This window comes from Barbus barbus, assembly GCF_936440315.1.
Source record: "Barbus barbus genome assembly, chromosome: 5".
Taxonomy (NCBI): Eukaryota; Metazoa; Chordata; class Actinopteri; order Cypriniformes; family Cyprinidae; genus Barbus; species Barbus barbus.
The window spans coordinates 38597082-38611963 of record NC_136733.1 but is presented as its reverse complement, the minus strand read 5'-3'; the positions used below and the strand labels follow the sequence as shown (position 1 = coordinate 38611963).

Below are 14882 nucleotides of genomic sequence, written 5' to 3'. Positions count from 1 at the left end.
GGAAGTCGGACCAGCTGCTGGTTTGCTTTGGTCCGCCTAAGAGGGGTCTTCCTGCTACGAAGCCCACTCTTAGCAGGTGGATTGTGGATGCTGTCAATACTGCTTACGAGGCCTCTGGGCTTGCCCATCCGTTGGGAGTCAGAGCGCACTCAACTAGAGGTATGGCGGCCTCCAAGGCCCTTTGGGCAGGCGTCTCTGTCCAAGACATCTGCGACGCTGCTGGTTGGTCCACGCCCCTGACATTCGCCAGGTTCTATGACCTCGACATTCGAGCCACTCCAGGCTCCTCTGTTCTCTCGTCCTGACATCAGGCAGGGACTTGTCAGTCTGGCGGCGTGGGCATAGCGTTCCCATAGCGTCTCCGACGCAGCTCGACGTTCCTGGAAGGGAACGAACCAGGTTACGTATGTAACCCAGGTTCCCTGAAGGGAACGAGAGCTGCGTCTCGAAGCCATACTTCCGGCATCCCTGCCAGCGCTTGCTTCATGACATGAAGCTAACGCGGGCGCCGCCGCACGTGCTTATATACTTCCTGGTCGTGACGTCACCCCGCCCGTGACGCGTCGCCCTTCTATTGGACTGATGACATAGGATGTTCAGAGCGGAATGACGCTGAGAGCGTTCCCATAGCGTCTCCGACGCAGCTCTCGTTCCCTTCAGGGAACCTGGGTTACATACGTAACCTGGTTCGTTAACCAGGATGAACTTGTTTGGTTACGTGGAGACGATGTGGACATTTGCATTGGCGCACACCTCACGTGGATATTTGACTCTGAAAAACGCGAACGACGGGTGGGCGTGACCGCATCATCTGTAACGAGTTGAGACGGGAAAACTGGACATCGTATTGGTTTCATACGGATTACTTTATCACAGATTATTTGTTTTTTGATGTGACTCGCTTCATTTAAAAGTAGACATTTCAAGCTTTCTATACATATATTTCTTATGTATTTGAGGCGAGTATTCGCGGAGATTCATGTTTCATTTACGTGTCTGTGAAGAGAGGTGACAGAGACAGAGCCGGCAGAGAACGCACCCTGTTTCTTTTATTAATTTTAGAAAAACACATTGTTTTGTTGTTATTATGACTATACAGAAATAAAAGCTGACCCTTTGAAGTTTCAAATGATACCTTCAGGGCCACATTAACCATTGGGCTAGGCAGGGCTGAAGCCGTGGGGCCCGAGCAAAGAGGGGGCCCGTGATTGGCTGTGTAGTAGATTGACTGGTCTTTGGTAGTGCCGATCGCCAAAGCCACACCACGCCCCTCACTTATTAGCGCTATTATTTAGTGGAGCTTTTCCATAAATTCCATGCAGTAGCCTACCATTAGAGATTGAAACGTCACGTTTGAATTTGTTTTACCAATCAAATGCATTTATTTTAGTTCTCACTTTTGAAGGACCTGTGCATATATCAGGTGATCGCTGGGCCTAGTGTCCGCATTCACCTCTCTTCACTTCGTTCTGGTGTAATCTGGAAATGGACATGCAAAGAACAATTTTCGTTGAGTAAAAATGTCGAGTATTCTTAAAAAAAAAAAAAAAGAGAGAGAGGGGCTATTCTAAAATAAAAGTTCGAAATTTTCACATGCTTTTTTCTGTTTTTTCGTATTCCCCATGTTTTCCTATCAAAATGCATGCTACGGATGTGAAAACGCAGAAAATCGAACCCGATCTGATTTTTTTTATTTTTTTTTTCGGACTCAAGGTCACTGCACACTGAGTCCGAAATTTTCGTCCAGAATTTTCGCACGTTAAAAAAATAAATACTACCTCACGTTGTGTCAATCACGTTTGCACACTGCCTCCAAAACTTTCGTCCGTCAAAAAAAATTCGGATCAGGTTCGATTTTCTGCGTTTTCGCATCTTTATGTGAAGAAACTCTATAGGCCTAGTAATTGTTTGATTACCAGTATGGTTCCCAATATATTCTTTTGTGTTCAAACTCATACAGGTTTAGAAAAACAACAATTTTCATTTTTGGGTGAACTATTCCTCGAAAGCAGCCTAATATAGCTGCTATTGCCATTTGTGTCAATAATATAAATCAAACATCAGAAAGAAAATCACTGCCAGTCCTTAACTGAATCACTGTTTTAAAATAAGAAAGAATTAATGTATATTGAATTTATACAGTGAAGACAATTCAGTCTATTTGTACATTTATTTTATACAATGTAATGCTTTTTATTCAGTGTTTTAAGTTTTTCAAGCAGGTCGATTTCTTAGGTATCTTCGCTTGTAATTTGTGACTGTTTACTTGTCTTCAGTAAGCTTGATTTTACTTAGGCTAGTATTATTTTTTTGTGATATTGAAATTAGCAACAAGAAATTTCAGTGCATCAAAAATGTTGATAGGATAAAAATTATATTTAAAGCTATATATATATCATTATTACGATAGGGGGCCCTTCAGTAAGTCATAGCCCCGGGGCCCAGTGAGGTCTTAATGCGAACCTGGATACCTTATTCTTATCTGTACGATCAAAACTGACAGAGTATTTTTAGTTCATTTCACGGTACCGGTGCGGGCTTCAACCCCAGGGGGTTAAAGTCCCCCTGTAGTCAAATATTTTATCCCTTAAAACTTATCTTTGATCATCAAAATGACATTTAAATGTTTTTTCTTGTGAAAATAATTTTTCATGCCTTAAAATAGCTTGAATGTAACTCTACACCATTGCCTCATTTACTATAGGCTGATCTATGAATAAGCAAATTAGCCCAGCCTCTACTCAGTCGCACCAACCAGCGCCTCCTGAGCCACTGAACTGTAGTAAACGCAAAACAATGGCATACACGGATGATGACTGATAAAACTATGTTTTTACTAGCGGACAACTACAGTGAACACTGTAACACTCATTAAAGTTACTTGATGATGTTGTGTCCTAAAATGCCTTGAAGACTGGAATGCAGCCGTTTGTGATTCTTAATTCACACCCGCAAGCATATGCGTGTGAAGTGCAGACACCGATGCGGGAGAGGTGGGTCTGACTCCGGCCTACTTTTACGCTGTTGCCGCAGGTTATTATTCAAGTTAGCGGTTCTAAATTCACATTAAACCACGGCTTCATGAGTTTTTTGCTCTAATTTATTTTTGGTTTTGTGCCTGTATTGGTATATTTTGCATGTTAGTGATAGGAATCGATCCCTTGACGTGATTGGTTATTGGTTTGTGATGCAGCAAATTGAGGGCTGTTTCAAACCGCATTTCTGGGCGTGCCATTGGGAAACTACAGTTTTAAGGAGAAAATACTCAGCAATGGTATTGATTAATGGATTGGCAAATGGTTTGTCTAAAAGCATATTAAAAACTCCACACAGACAAATAAACAACATAAACTTGATTTTCACAACAGGGGACTTTAATACTCCCTTTTTAGTTTTAAAAATATAAAACTATTATAACACTTTATTATTTTGCTTATTGCGTGCAATATTAGATTAGATTAGATTAGATTCAACTTTATTGTCATTTATGCAGAGTACAAGTACAGAGCTAATGAAATGCAGTTAGCATCTAACCAGAAGTGCAAGAATATAGTGTTTTATATACATATAAGTGCAGAGTAAATGAAGATATGATTTACAGAATGTACAGTGGAATTGCTATATACAGTATTGAGCAGAGTATATACAGAATATAAATAGGAATGCAATGTAGGGATTGTATGTACATTATGAACAGAGCAATGTGGGATTATATATACATATTATGAACAGCAGAGACGTGAGAACAGTGGTAATAAATAAATAAATACAGCTGGATGAGTGTGTGCAAGTATTGATAGAACAGTGTATTCTATGCAAAATAACAGTAGTGCAATATTATAGAAATAGTTTACTGTGCTTTGTACAGTAACAACTTTAGACAGTTTATATTGTAATAACTTTGACAATGTGCAGTCTGTGCAAAATATGAATAGTGCAAATGCATGTGTGTAAAGTACTGTGACCAGTGCAGTAATAAGCAGGTGCAGGTTAGATTGGTGGTGTGGCGTTCAGAAGTGTCACAGCCTCGGGGAAGAAGCTCTTCCTGAGCCTACTAGTGCGAGAGCGTAGGCACCTGTAACGCCTGCCGGATGGAAGGAGGGTGAAAAGTCCATGGTTAGGGTGAGAGGCATCCTTGATGATGTTTCTTGCCCTGCCCAGACAGCGCTTATGATAAATGTTCTCAATGGAAGTTAACTGGGTGCCGGTGATCCGTTGAGCAGTTTTCACCACCCGCTGGAGTGCTTTGCGGTCAGATGCGGAGCAATTGCTGTACCATACTGAGATGCAGTTCGTGAGTATGCTCTCAATGGTACAGCGGTAGAATTCCACAAGGATCCTGGGATTCAGGTGAACTTTCTTAAGGCTCCTTAAGAAGTAAAGGCGCTGCTGTGCCTTTTTGACCAGAGTGGAGGTGTTATGGGACCAGGTGAGGTCATCAGAGATGTGGATGCCAAGGAACTTGAAACTCGACACACGCTCCACTACAGCTCCGTTGATGTAGATGGGTGTGTGTGCATGACTCCTAGTCCGCCTGAAGTCCACAATGATCTCCTTTGTCTTCTGGGTGTTTAGTTCTAGATTGTTGGAGGCACACCACACAGCCAGGTGCTGCACCTCATCCCTGTAGGCTGATTCATCGTCATCCTTGATCAGACCTACCACCGTGGTGTCATCTGCAAATTTGATTATGGTGTTGGAGCCATAAACAGGAACACAGTCATGGGTGAAGAGGGAGTACAGGAGAGGGCTCAGTACGCAGCCCTGTGGCACGCCGGTGTTCAGGGTGATGATGGAGGAGGAGAGGTTATCTAACTTAACGGACTGAGGTCTGTTAGTCAGAAAATCTAGAATCCAGTTGCAGATGGGTGTGCTGATTCCAAGCTGGCTGAGCTTGGAGATCAGCTTGGAGGGGATTACAGTATTAAATGCAGAACTGAAATCTATGAACAGCATTCTCACATGTGTGTTTTGACTGTCCAGGTGGGTGAGGGCAGAGTGAAGCGCTGTTGAGATGGCGTCCTCTGTTGACCTATTGTGGCGATAGGCAAATTGGAATGGGTCCAGTGTAGCAGGGAGACAGGATTTTAAGTGGGATGCAACCAGTTTCTCAAAACACTTAGCAATGATGGGGGTGAGTGCAACAGGACGGAAGTCGTTAGGGACCGAGGCAGTGGAGTGTTTCGGTACTGGTACGATGGTGGAGGTTTTGAAGATAGTGGGGACAGATGTTTGGGCCAGGGACAGATTGAAAATGTCCGTGAAGACCTCAGCTAGCTGCTCCGCACAGGCTTTAAGCACACGACCAGGTATTCCGTCAGGGCCAGCTGCCTTCTGTGCATTCACCTTACGCAGAGTGGAGTAGACATCTGAAAATTTTTATTTTTTTGTGTGTGGTCACTCTGCTCACACAGCTGTTGATGTGCTCCATGACAGAGTTGGTATAAATGTCAATGTTAATCTGAGAGTTTGTGGTGGCCTGGGCAGCAAACTCACTCCATTCTGTGTGCTGGAATTGATGTTGAAGAGTGGAGTCAGCACCTTCCAGCCAGATTTTAACAGTCCTTATTGTAGGTTTCACACGTTTGATGACTGGGGTATACTTGGGGAGCAGGAACAAAGAGAGGTGATCAGACTGACCCAGGTGGGGGAGGGGTGTGACTTTGTAGGCATCACTCACATTAGTGTAAACGTGGTCCAATGTTTTATGTCCCCTTGTAGTGCAGGAGACATTTTGATGAAATTTAGGGAGAACAGATCTAAAAGTGCAGTGATTGAAGTCCCCAGCAACAATAAAGGCTCCATCCGGGTGCAGGGTTTGTAATTTGCTAATAGCAGCACAGAGTTCTTTCATAGCCACGTTAGCATTAGCGTCCGGAGGTACATAAACTGCAGCAGCAACAATGCAAGTGAACTCACGTGGTAGATAGAATGGCCTGCACTTGATAATCAGGAACTCCTGCTCAGCAGAGCAGTAGGTATCAACAATGACAGAGTCTTTACACCATGATTTATTTACATAAATGCATACTCCACCGCCCTTGTTTTTACCAGAGGTTGCTGCTACTCTGTCAGCCCTGAAGAGAGAGCGTCCATCCATATGCACCATGCGGTTTGGGACATCGTTGCAGAGCCATGTTTCAGTGAAAAACATAACATTACAGTCCATAAGCCATTTCTGTGTGAGGGTCCAGATCTTTAGTTCGTCCATCTTGTTCATCAGAGACCGTACATTGGCAAGGAAGATGCTGGGCAGAGCTGGTCGATGTGGGTTTAGCCTTAGCTTAGCACGCAGCCCTCCACGCTTTCCCCGTCTTTGTTTACGGTCTCGACGCCGACGCCGAGCACTTCCGGCCGGTACGAGTGATCCGCCTGTCCGCGGTGATCTCAGTAGCTCCGGCGGGAGTTCGCTGAAGTCGAAAGGATGATCTAAAACGATGTTGGAACACTGTTTGTTGATGTCCAAAAGTGACTGTTTAGTGTAGCTGTAGTTCGCATAACTGAATCGCGCGAACACGAGTGAAATAACCAGGTAAATTAACACTATTTTCCTAAATCTGGTAAGACGCTGAGCCTCGCGATGTGTTCGCGCCGCCATCTTGGTCGATATACATATATATATATATATATATATATATATATATATGTGTGTGTGTGTGTGTGTGTGTGTGTATTATATATATATATATATATATATATATATATATATATATATATATATATATTAGTGCTGTCAATCGATTACATTTTTCTAAAATTAATTAAATTAAATCGCACATTTTTCTAAAATCAAACATGATTAATCCCACCTAAAATTAAAGTTTTTAAATATACCTTTATATTGCAATAATATCACATTCAATCTTCAAATGTACAATGTACAAACAACAAAGACAGTATATTTTTTATATTTCTTTAATGGCATCTTTTTTATGATTGAAGGCCAGCATCACTGATATCAATACTACTGATGTCTCTATAAAATAGTTTTTTCCCCTGAATATTTAACCATTGACTGTAGCCATTCAGCATTACAGTATAATTGAGAGCTATCAATTTTAACATTAGACTTAACTTCTAATTTAAGTGAACTTAAAACAATCTTCACATGAACCCATTATAATAAATAACATTTACCTACCCGTGCCCTTCAGCAGAAATATACAGAAAATAAATAATTACCAAACACTAAATTCTAAATTAAATATTGATGAACCCCTTAAAGCTATAAAAGTGATTGATTTCCTCTTTTCTTTTGTTCTTGGATTAATAAGCATCACAGCAGCTGGATATTAGATTAATTTGCCTGCTATTGCTTTAAAAGCTGCTGCTGCTGAATGTGAGTGTTACCTTTTCTGACCCACTTCAGGTCTTAAACATCTCCCATTTGATGTGGTCATAAGGACGTTCTGCATCTAAATAAACACAATACTTTTCAAGAAAAAAGTGACAGAGGCAGCAGTTGTGAATGGGGTTGCCAATCCTAGCCCCGCCAGAAACTATCATTTTTAAATATATAATATATTACATATAATATACAGAGCCCGCCCGATATATTGTTTTGCCAATTTTATCGGCCGATATGAACCTGTCGCTGATATATCGGTATTGGCGAATATGACGCAGATATGCCGCTGATATTATTATTTTTTTTTACAGAACATATAGACCTTCTTCCTGAGTAAACGATGAGCACCGCCATTACTCAGATGAAATGCTTCTAAATGGTGTAATTACATAGTTTGTCCAGCAGAGCACACTCCATTGTATGCTACTAGCGACCCAGGTCACTATAGTGTAGAGATGCGCAGATGAGCTCAAACTTCACCCAAGTCCGATGCCTCAAATTATCCTCCTGCCACCCACCCGCACCTATATTTGATTGTCACATTACACTAATTCTAATTCTTAGTTTTGCATGATGATATGATGGTTAATTTTTAACAGCTAACGTTAGAGCTGAGCTGATCGCGGCAGTCAATGCTTGTGTTTATACCGGCCACGCCGCGTCCCAGAACTCATGTTTATCACATCGGTCACATCACATTTCCTAATTCAGCATAGTTTGTCAGTAACGTAGCAGATTAGTTAGAAAAGTTAGTATCTTTCTGCAGTCCAATAGACAGCAGTGCAGTGTTGGCTTGAGTCTGTTGAATGGTAATTTAACGCTACGTTGTCAGTCACCTAGTTGGTGAGATGCTATGCTATAAAGTAAATAAACAAAGTTCCCGTCTTTTACGCTCACAATGAGTTTATCATACTCGTTTTCTACATTAGTACGGCCTTATGATTTCTGTGACGCAGACTACACAGACGGAAGCGTGGAATCCAGTCATAAAAACAGAATTTAGTGTATAATGCGGAATTTCACAGAATGTGTCATATTTTTGATGAATAAATTAAAAACAGGTCAGTACACTTAAAGCAAATCGCGATTTAGACTAGTGTCTGTGAATATAACACAACAAAAAGACCATTTAAATACGAATCCTAGGAATATTATTATTTGTTCATTTTAGTTTATTTTATGTTTATTGTTCTATTATGTTGTTCTATTTGTGTTTTAAAGTTATTTATGATACGTGAAGTGAAGCTTACTATTAAGTGCATTGATTTTAGACTCATTTTGGATAATAAAATTTGTTGAATTGTTAAGTGAAGTGAAATGTGGCCAAGTATAGTGACCCATACTCGGAATTCGTGTTCTGCATTTAACCCATCCATAGTACACACACACAGCAGTGAACACACACACAGCAGTGAACACACACCCGGAGCAGTGGGCAGCCAATGCTGCGGTGCCCGGGGAGCAGTTGGGGGTTCGATGCCTTGCTCAAGGGCACCTCAGTCGTGGTATTGAGGGTGGAGAGAGCGCTGGACATTCACTCCCCCCACCTACAATTCCTACCGGCCCGAGACTCAAACTCATAAATAAATATTATTATTTCCATTTATCAAAGTTTATTTTAAGCATGCTAAGAGCGTACATAATTTATTGATTTAAATGTTTAATTGAAATATTTGGTTTCACTTCACAGTAATGAGAACAAAATAGTGCAATATGGTAATGAGAACTGAGGTAATGTGCGCTTAGTTATGACACTTATCGCCTTTTTAAAAAGAAAATAAAAGTAACAAGACAATTTCTTATGTCTTTCTTTTCATTTCTGCATGAAATACACAAACAAATGGTGTGGAAACAATTTCTCTGAAAACATACTCAAATATTTTTTTCAGTTCATGATATGGTGTTGTTAACGTGAGATTCATCCAAAATTACATTGCATCTGAATTGGTAAACATAAAACAATATAGTAATACACAGACAAAAACACTTGATCTGGTGGAGTAAGCAGTGAGTGACATCATAACGGTACTTACTTCTCATTGGTGGAGCTGGCCTTCCTTTGGCAGAACATGGACAGGGAGGAGGAGCCAGGCACTACTTCTTGCTTGATTTCCCACGCTGCCAGATTACTGGGCTTCACCACCATGAAATTAATGCCTTCCCCATACTGGACTCTAAGGAAATCAAGAGCATAGGATTTGAACACCCTACACAACACACTCATACATTTATTCACTTAACGTCATACAAATTATGCTCAAACACACATTTTTGTTTATAATTTGGAAAATGCAGCCCCTTAAATGATAACATATTGCTTTTTATTACCTGTTTAATAAATAATCAGCTACTACGAGATATAAAATCCCGAGCAGATGACTCACATTAATATTTAGTGTGAATTCTACATCCAAATTTGGAAAAGCAACCACATGGGGGTGTATATCACACTTTTTCAAAGAGCTTTAAAGTGTTAGTACAGCTCTGTGGAATAAAATGGCTAATAAGTTAGTTAGCTAATGCATATTAAACAATACTTGTGTACATTTATGTACTTTAGAAAGTATACAGTATACAAGTAGCTATCTACAGTACTAATATGTGGATGATAATGTGTGCATTTTTCTGTCCTCTGGACTTGTCTGCTGACTCATCTATTCCTCACCTTGGCAAGACACTGCAGACTTTATTAACACACACACACACACACACACACACCACTATATCTGCCTTTCAATGGCCTTGGAAACATCAGAGGTGAGATTTCCTAACTTATACAATGCTGCCAGCTTTCCCCAGTTGCCCTCTCACTTTATTTTCAAGGTCTGGCATTACTATTTCTTCAGAGTCTGTTGTCAGTGCTTTGGCTAAGGCCTGTAAGGATTTTCATCATGTTTCATCAAGTGATGGAAAACAGCTTGTTGAAAGGAAACAAGATGCAAACAAGAGAAAGATCTTGATTCTTGATTACTGTATGATTATTTCTAAAATGATCAGTTCTCTTTTTTCTGAGTTTGGCTTCCTCAGACTTCAGTTTATGAACTTAAAGGTAAATAAATACATGTAGAGCTTGGTGTGGTAATGATGAGACATACTTAAGTACTAGTGCCATTGGTGGAGCAAAGTGTAAGCGACTTGACATTATACCTGAACAACAAAGAACATTACAAAGTAAAGTATATCTGTCCTTTTCTTACGCAGAGACATGCTCAGTTCCTGAATCAGATTTACGTTGCCTAGCCAGCTCATATTTGTGAGCAGAAAGCAGGTGATGCAAACAGGTTGCTGTACGGGTAAAAGAACATGACCTTTAATGCCCAGAGACAGAGATCCACTAGAAGTAAATGCATGACTCTGTTCTGTTCTCCACATTATTACACTTCTGTATCCATGAATTAAAGGAGGAATAGAATAATAAAGTGTCTTTCTTCCAAACACTGAAAAACAGCTTGTTGAAAGGAAAACAATTCAACTGGCACATGTACACAACTGACTAAAAGAGGCTGTAAATAGCAAAACTAGCAGAACAAAATAAGCACAAAAAATAAATCCAGTAGGGCTACTTCTGTTATTATTCCTCTGAAATAGCAGACAGAGGAACCCATCACTCTGTTCACAATCGAAATACATTACCACATACAAAACTGTAGAAATAGGCCTATTCCCAAGAAGTTAATTCAGAAACATCGAAGCAACTGCCACTTTCTCCAAACAACGAGAGTGGGGAAAAAGCTGTATGTAAGTTACAAGCTTATAATGGTTCAGTGTTATATTCTTATTGTAAAATAACCTTGTGAACTATATAAATGCAACTACTCATTCACTACAATATATATGGATTAGCCACTGAGCTGCATTTGAGTTCTTTATTCCAACAAAGAATTGATTCCATGTTTCCCGAGACACTGGGGATCGAGAGTCAACTTCAAATGTTCAGTGTGAAATGACTAAGAGATTATCTTCATTATCAAACTACCACACATCCCAGAAGAGATTTATTAGCTAGCTGTGAGGATTCTGATTTATTCCAGGGACTCAAATCATTTGATTTTGCTCAACAAGAAGACTCATTTACTGATTTATTTAGTGACTCTTACCGCAGCTTACATCATTACAACTGCAGGAGGCGCCCATCTAAGTCTGGAATATTTTAAGTCGATGAATCATACACTCAAAGCATCATCACTTTTGATTCATAATATCAATCACAATACCGTAGATAAGACTTTTGCATTGCTGAATGGAATAATTCACCCAAAATTTATTCAACCTCAGGCCATCCAAGACTTTTTCATCTGAAGAGATTGAGAAATGTTGCATTGCATCGCTTGCGCACTAATTGCCTCTACAGTGAATGGGTGCCATCAGCTGACAAAAACATCACAATAATCCACAAGTAATTTACGCAACTCCACTCCAACAATTAATGTCTTGTGTGTTTATAAGAAACAAAAAAAAAGCATTTTCCTTTAAACCATCACTTCTGGAAAACTATGAGTCCATAATCCATAAGAACACTTCCTCCAGCAAAAAAGACCATCCCCTGTTGTCCTCTCACATCAAAATCCACCAATATATTTGTTTAGAACTGTTTGAGCTGCGCATATCTCTATCCTGATTCAGACGACACGACTTTCACTGGAGAAAGCAAAACTATTATTTTATCCATAATGATGGATTGGTTTCTTTCAAACCCACAGCTTTTCACTTCACAAAACATCAGTCGATGGACTGGAGTGGTGTGGATTATTGTGATGTTTTTATCGGCTGTTTGGACTCTCATTCTGACGGCACCCATTCACTGCAGATGATCCATTGGTGAGCAAGTGATGGAATGCTAAATTTCCCCAAATCTGTTCTGATAAAGAAACAGACTTATGTACATATTGGATGGCCTTAGGGTGAGTAAATTAAGCGGTTTATTTTTGTGTGAACTCTTCCTTTAAAAAACGTTTTACACCACCTCCCATTTTTCTTGAGGAATCCAGAAAATGTATTTGGAATCAACTCTTTAAATTCTGAAAACCAGTCATTTCCAAACATTCTATAAACAAACAACTCTACTCAAAAGAAGCATATTTTTCTGTTTTTAAACCTCTTGTTTGGGGATCTTTTGAGAACAGGAACATCTGGGTAAAACAGTCTGCTTCCACAGAGTCACAACACAGCTGCTGCTCTACTCTTACGTAACTACTCCGCTATTGTGTAAGAACTAAAAAATAGTTTTTATCTTTGAGCATGCTTAAACAAGCATTAACATATGTATAAAGTTATGCAATTAATAAAATGAGATTCTAAATGTTCCTATCATCATGAAGGAAGATCAGAGTTGGTAACTAAAAAGGGGGTTGTAGGTTCAAACTCCAAAAGCTGGTGAATCATCCACCATTTGTCCTTGAACAAGGCACCAGGATGCTCCAGGGGGTCTCTGCCAAATGAATAAATGTTAATGTAATATCTCAGGCCAGTGATCACATGGCTTCTAATATAGAAGTCACATGGCATGTTCTGCCAGAGTCATATTATCATTATAAATCACGGCCATAGTAAAGCTGCATTACTAAAGAACAGAAACCGACCGTCACTGCATCATTTACCAGAAAACACACATGCATAAACATGGTGGTGCTGCCAATTGATATTTTGCTTCAAGACCACAATGGAAAAGCACTGTGGTGAAGAGCACAACAGCGAGAAAGGTCATGTATCTGTGTGTGTGTAATGGTGGACACCGCACAGGAAGCATTCAGGTCTGCAGGCCAATCCAATTGGCATTTAATTAACTGGGGACTCAGATCAGGGAATTTACCCTTCTAAATCAATCCCCTATACCGAGACTAAACACTCACACACAAACAAACACACATGGTGGATTACACAGGTGGATTAGCAGGGTTTGTCTGGCAGCGTCTCGGTTGGAGAGGAGTTTGCAGATCGTGGCGTAAAGGGCGACGCAACCTTTGCGCCAAAAACAAATGAGTGTGTGAGTGTGTGATAGAGAATAGTGCACTGACACTGAGGACGGACTGCATAAACATAGAAAACAGTGGGACACAATCAAACAGTAAATCACACATACTAAGCATCTGAGTTTTTTCTGCATAATATCTGTCGATGTTGATGTCTAGCAGCTGATGTGCACCTTCATTTGCTCTGTTCCAAAACCTAGTCAGCTGCCTACAGAGGTGGCATTGCTGAGGAACACGAGTGCTTGCCTGACTGTTTCCAAAAAGGCAACCTACTTATTATGCCTTCTAAGGCAAAAATGGAATGAAGCATTGTATACTTTACAAAAAAAGCCAATCCCCATAATGCACTGCAATAAGCTTGGTGAATAAATAGATTACAAAGCATTTAATTTCTTCCAACACTGAAAGGTACTGATTAAAAAAAAAGAAGAAAAAAAAAAGTTCAGTGCATTTTAAAATGGATTATTTTACACAGCATTTGTGTCCTATGTTTTCTGATGCTTATAAGAGAACCATTAACTTTTGCAACATGCTAACAACTAAATCTGGTGAAATCAACTGAGTCTCCTGTGTCAAGTGCTGTGCTGGGTAGAGCAGGACTGCACGATATGGCTTAGTGTGATCAGACTGTGATTTAAGTAAATAAATATGTGCTGCAGTTTTATGAACGATGCACTGTGTTTGTTTAAACTGTAAGTGTGCAACTCATGATACAGTTTTTAAATGAACACAGTGCCCCACTGGAGTCCAAAGCACATACAGTATGTATGTATGTATATATATATATATATATATATATATATATATATATATATATATATATATATATATATACACACACACACACATATACACATCTTAATACATTTCAATTAATAGGAATTACAATTATTATTATTTAAAAGCCCTATTCAATGGGTCAAAAAAACAAAAACAATTTGTAGAAATGTGGTCTATGAAAAAGTTTTTTTTTTTAACACCCAACGTTTTTCCCAAATTGTTCAGCCCATGTTTCTCCATTTAAAAAATGTATTTTTTTTACTACTCTTTAAATCTACTTTTCAAATTATTTCTATTCTAGGCAGATGCACTCCCTCACAAAATCACCCCGATGATTCTCCGAGAGAGCATGACAAGAGCAGCCCAGCGTGAAAGTGTCCCTGAGCCTCAAACCCCTGTCTGGACCAGTGTTTGAGTGACAGGAGCAGGACAGGAGCTCTGTGGCAACCTCCTATTCCAAAGGATTCTTATTGGCTGGCTGTGACAGTTCCAAATGCCACAGGAGCCGGTCTGAGATGCCAGGTCTTTATCACTCATCCTTCAGGGAGAGAGAGAAAGAGGATGTCAAAGATATGCATTTTTTTCTCCTTTTATTTTTTTTATAACAGTACAACTATACCCCAACTATACCCCATCCAATCTTTCTTCTCATTTTCTTTCTCTCTCTTTACACACACAGAGACTGTCGTCGCTGGTGCATCTCTGTTCCTCCCAGTGGGGAAGGCAGGAGTATTTAGAGATCTCTACATCGTCTTAAGAGCACGATTATTTTGACATAAGCACAC

General features: G+C 39.9%; 1 protein-coding gene across 1 annotated transcript in view; it reads right to left on the bottom strand.

The window, feature by feature from the left end:
* Positions 1–14882, bottom strand: part of LOC306869717 (transmembrane protein 132C-like) — a gene marked incomplete at both ends in the record, with an annotated part of 211025 nt that overhangs the window by 90604 nt on the left and 105539 nt on the right. The window contains one exon of the mRNA XM_079416599.1: positions 9382–9522. Within this exon, the coding sequence (XP_079272725.1) occupies positions 9382–9522 (141 nt within the window). The remainder of the gene's footprint in view (positions 1–9381; positions 9523–14882) is intronic.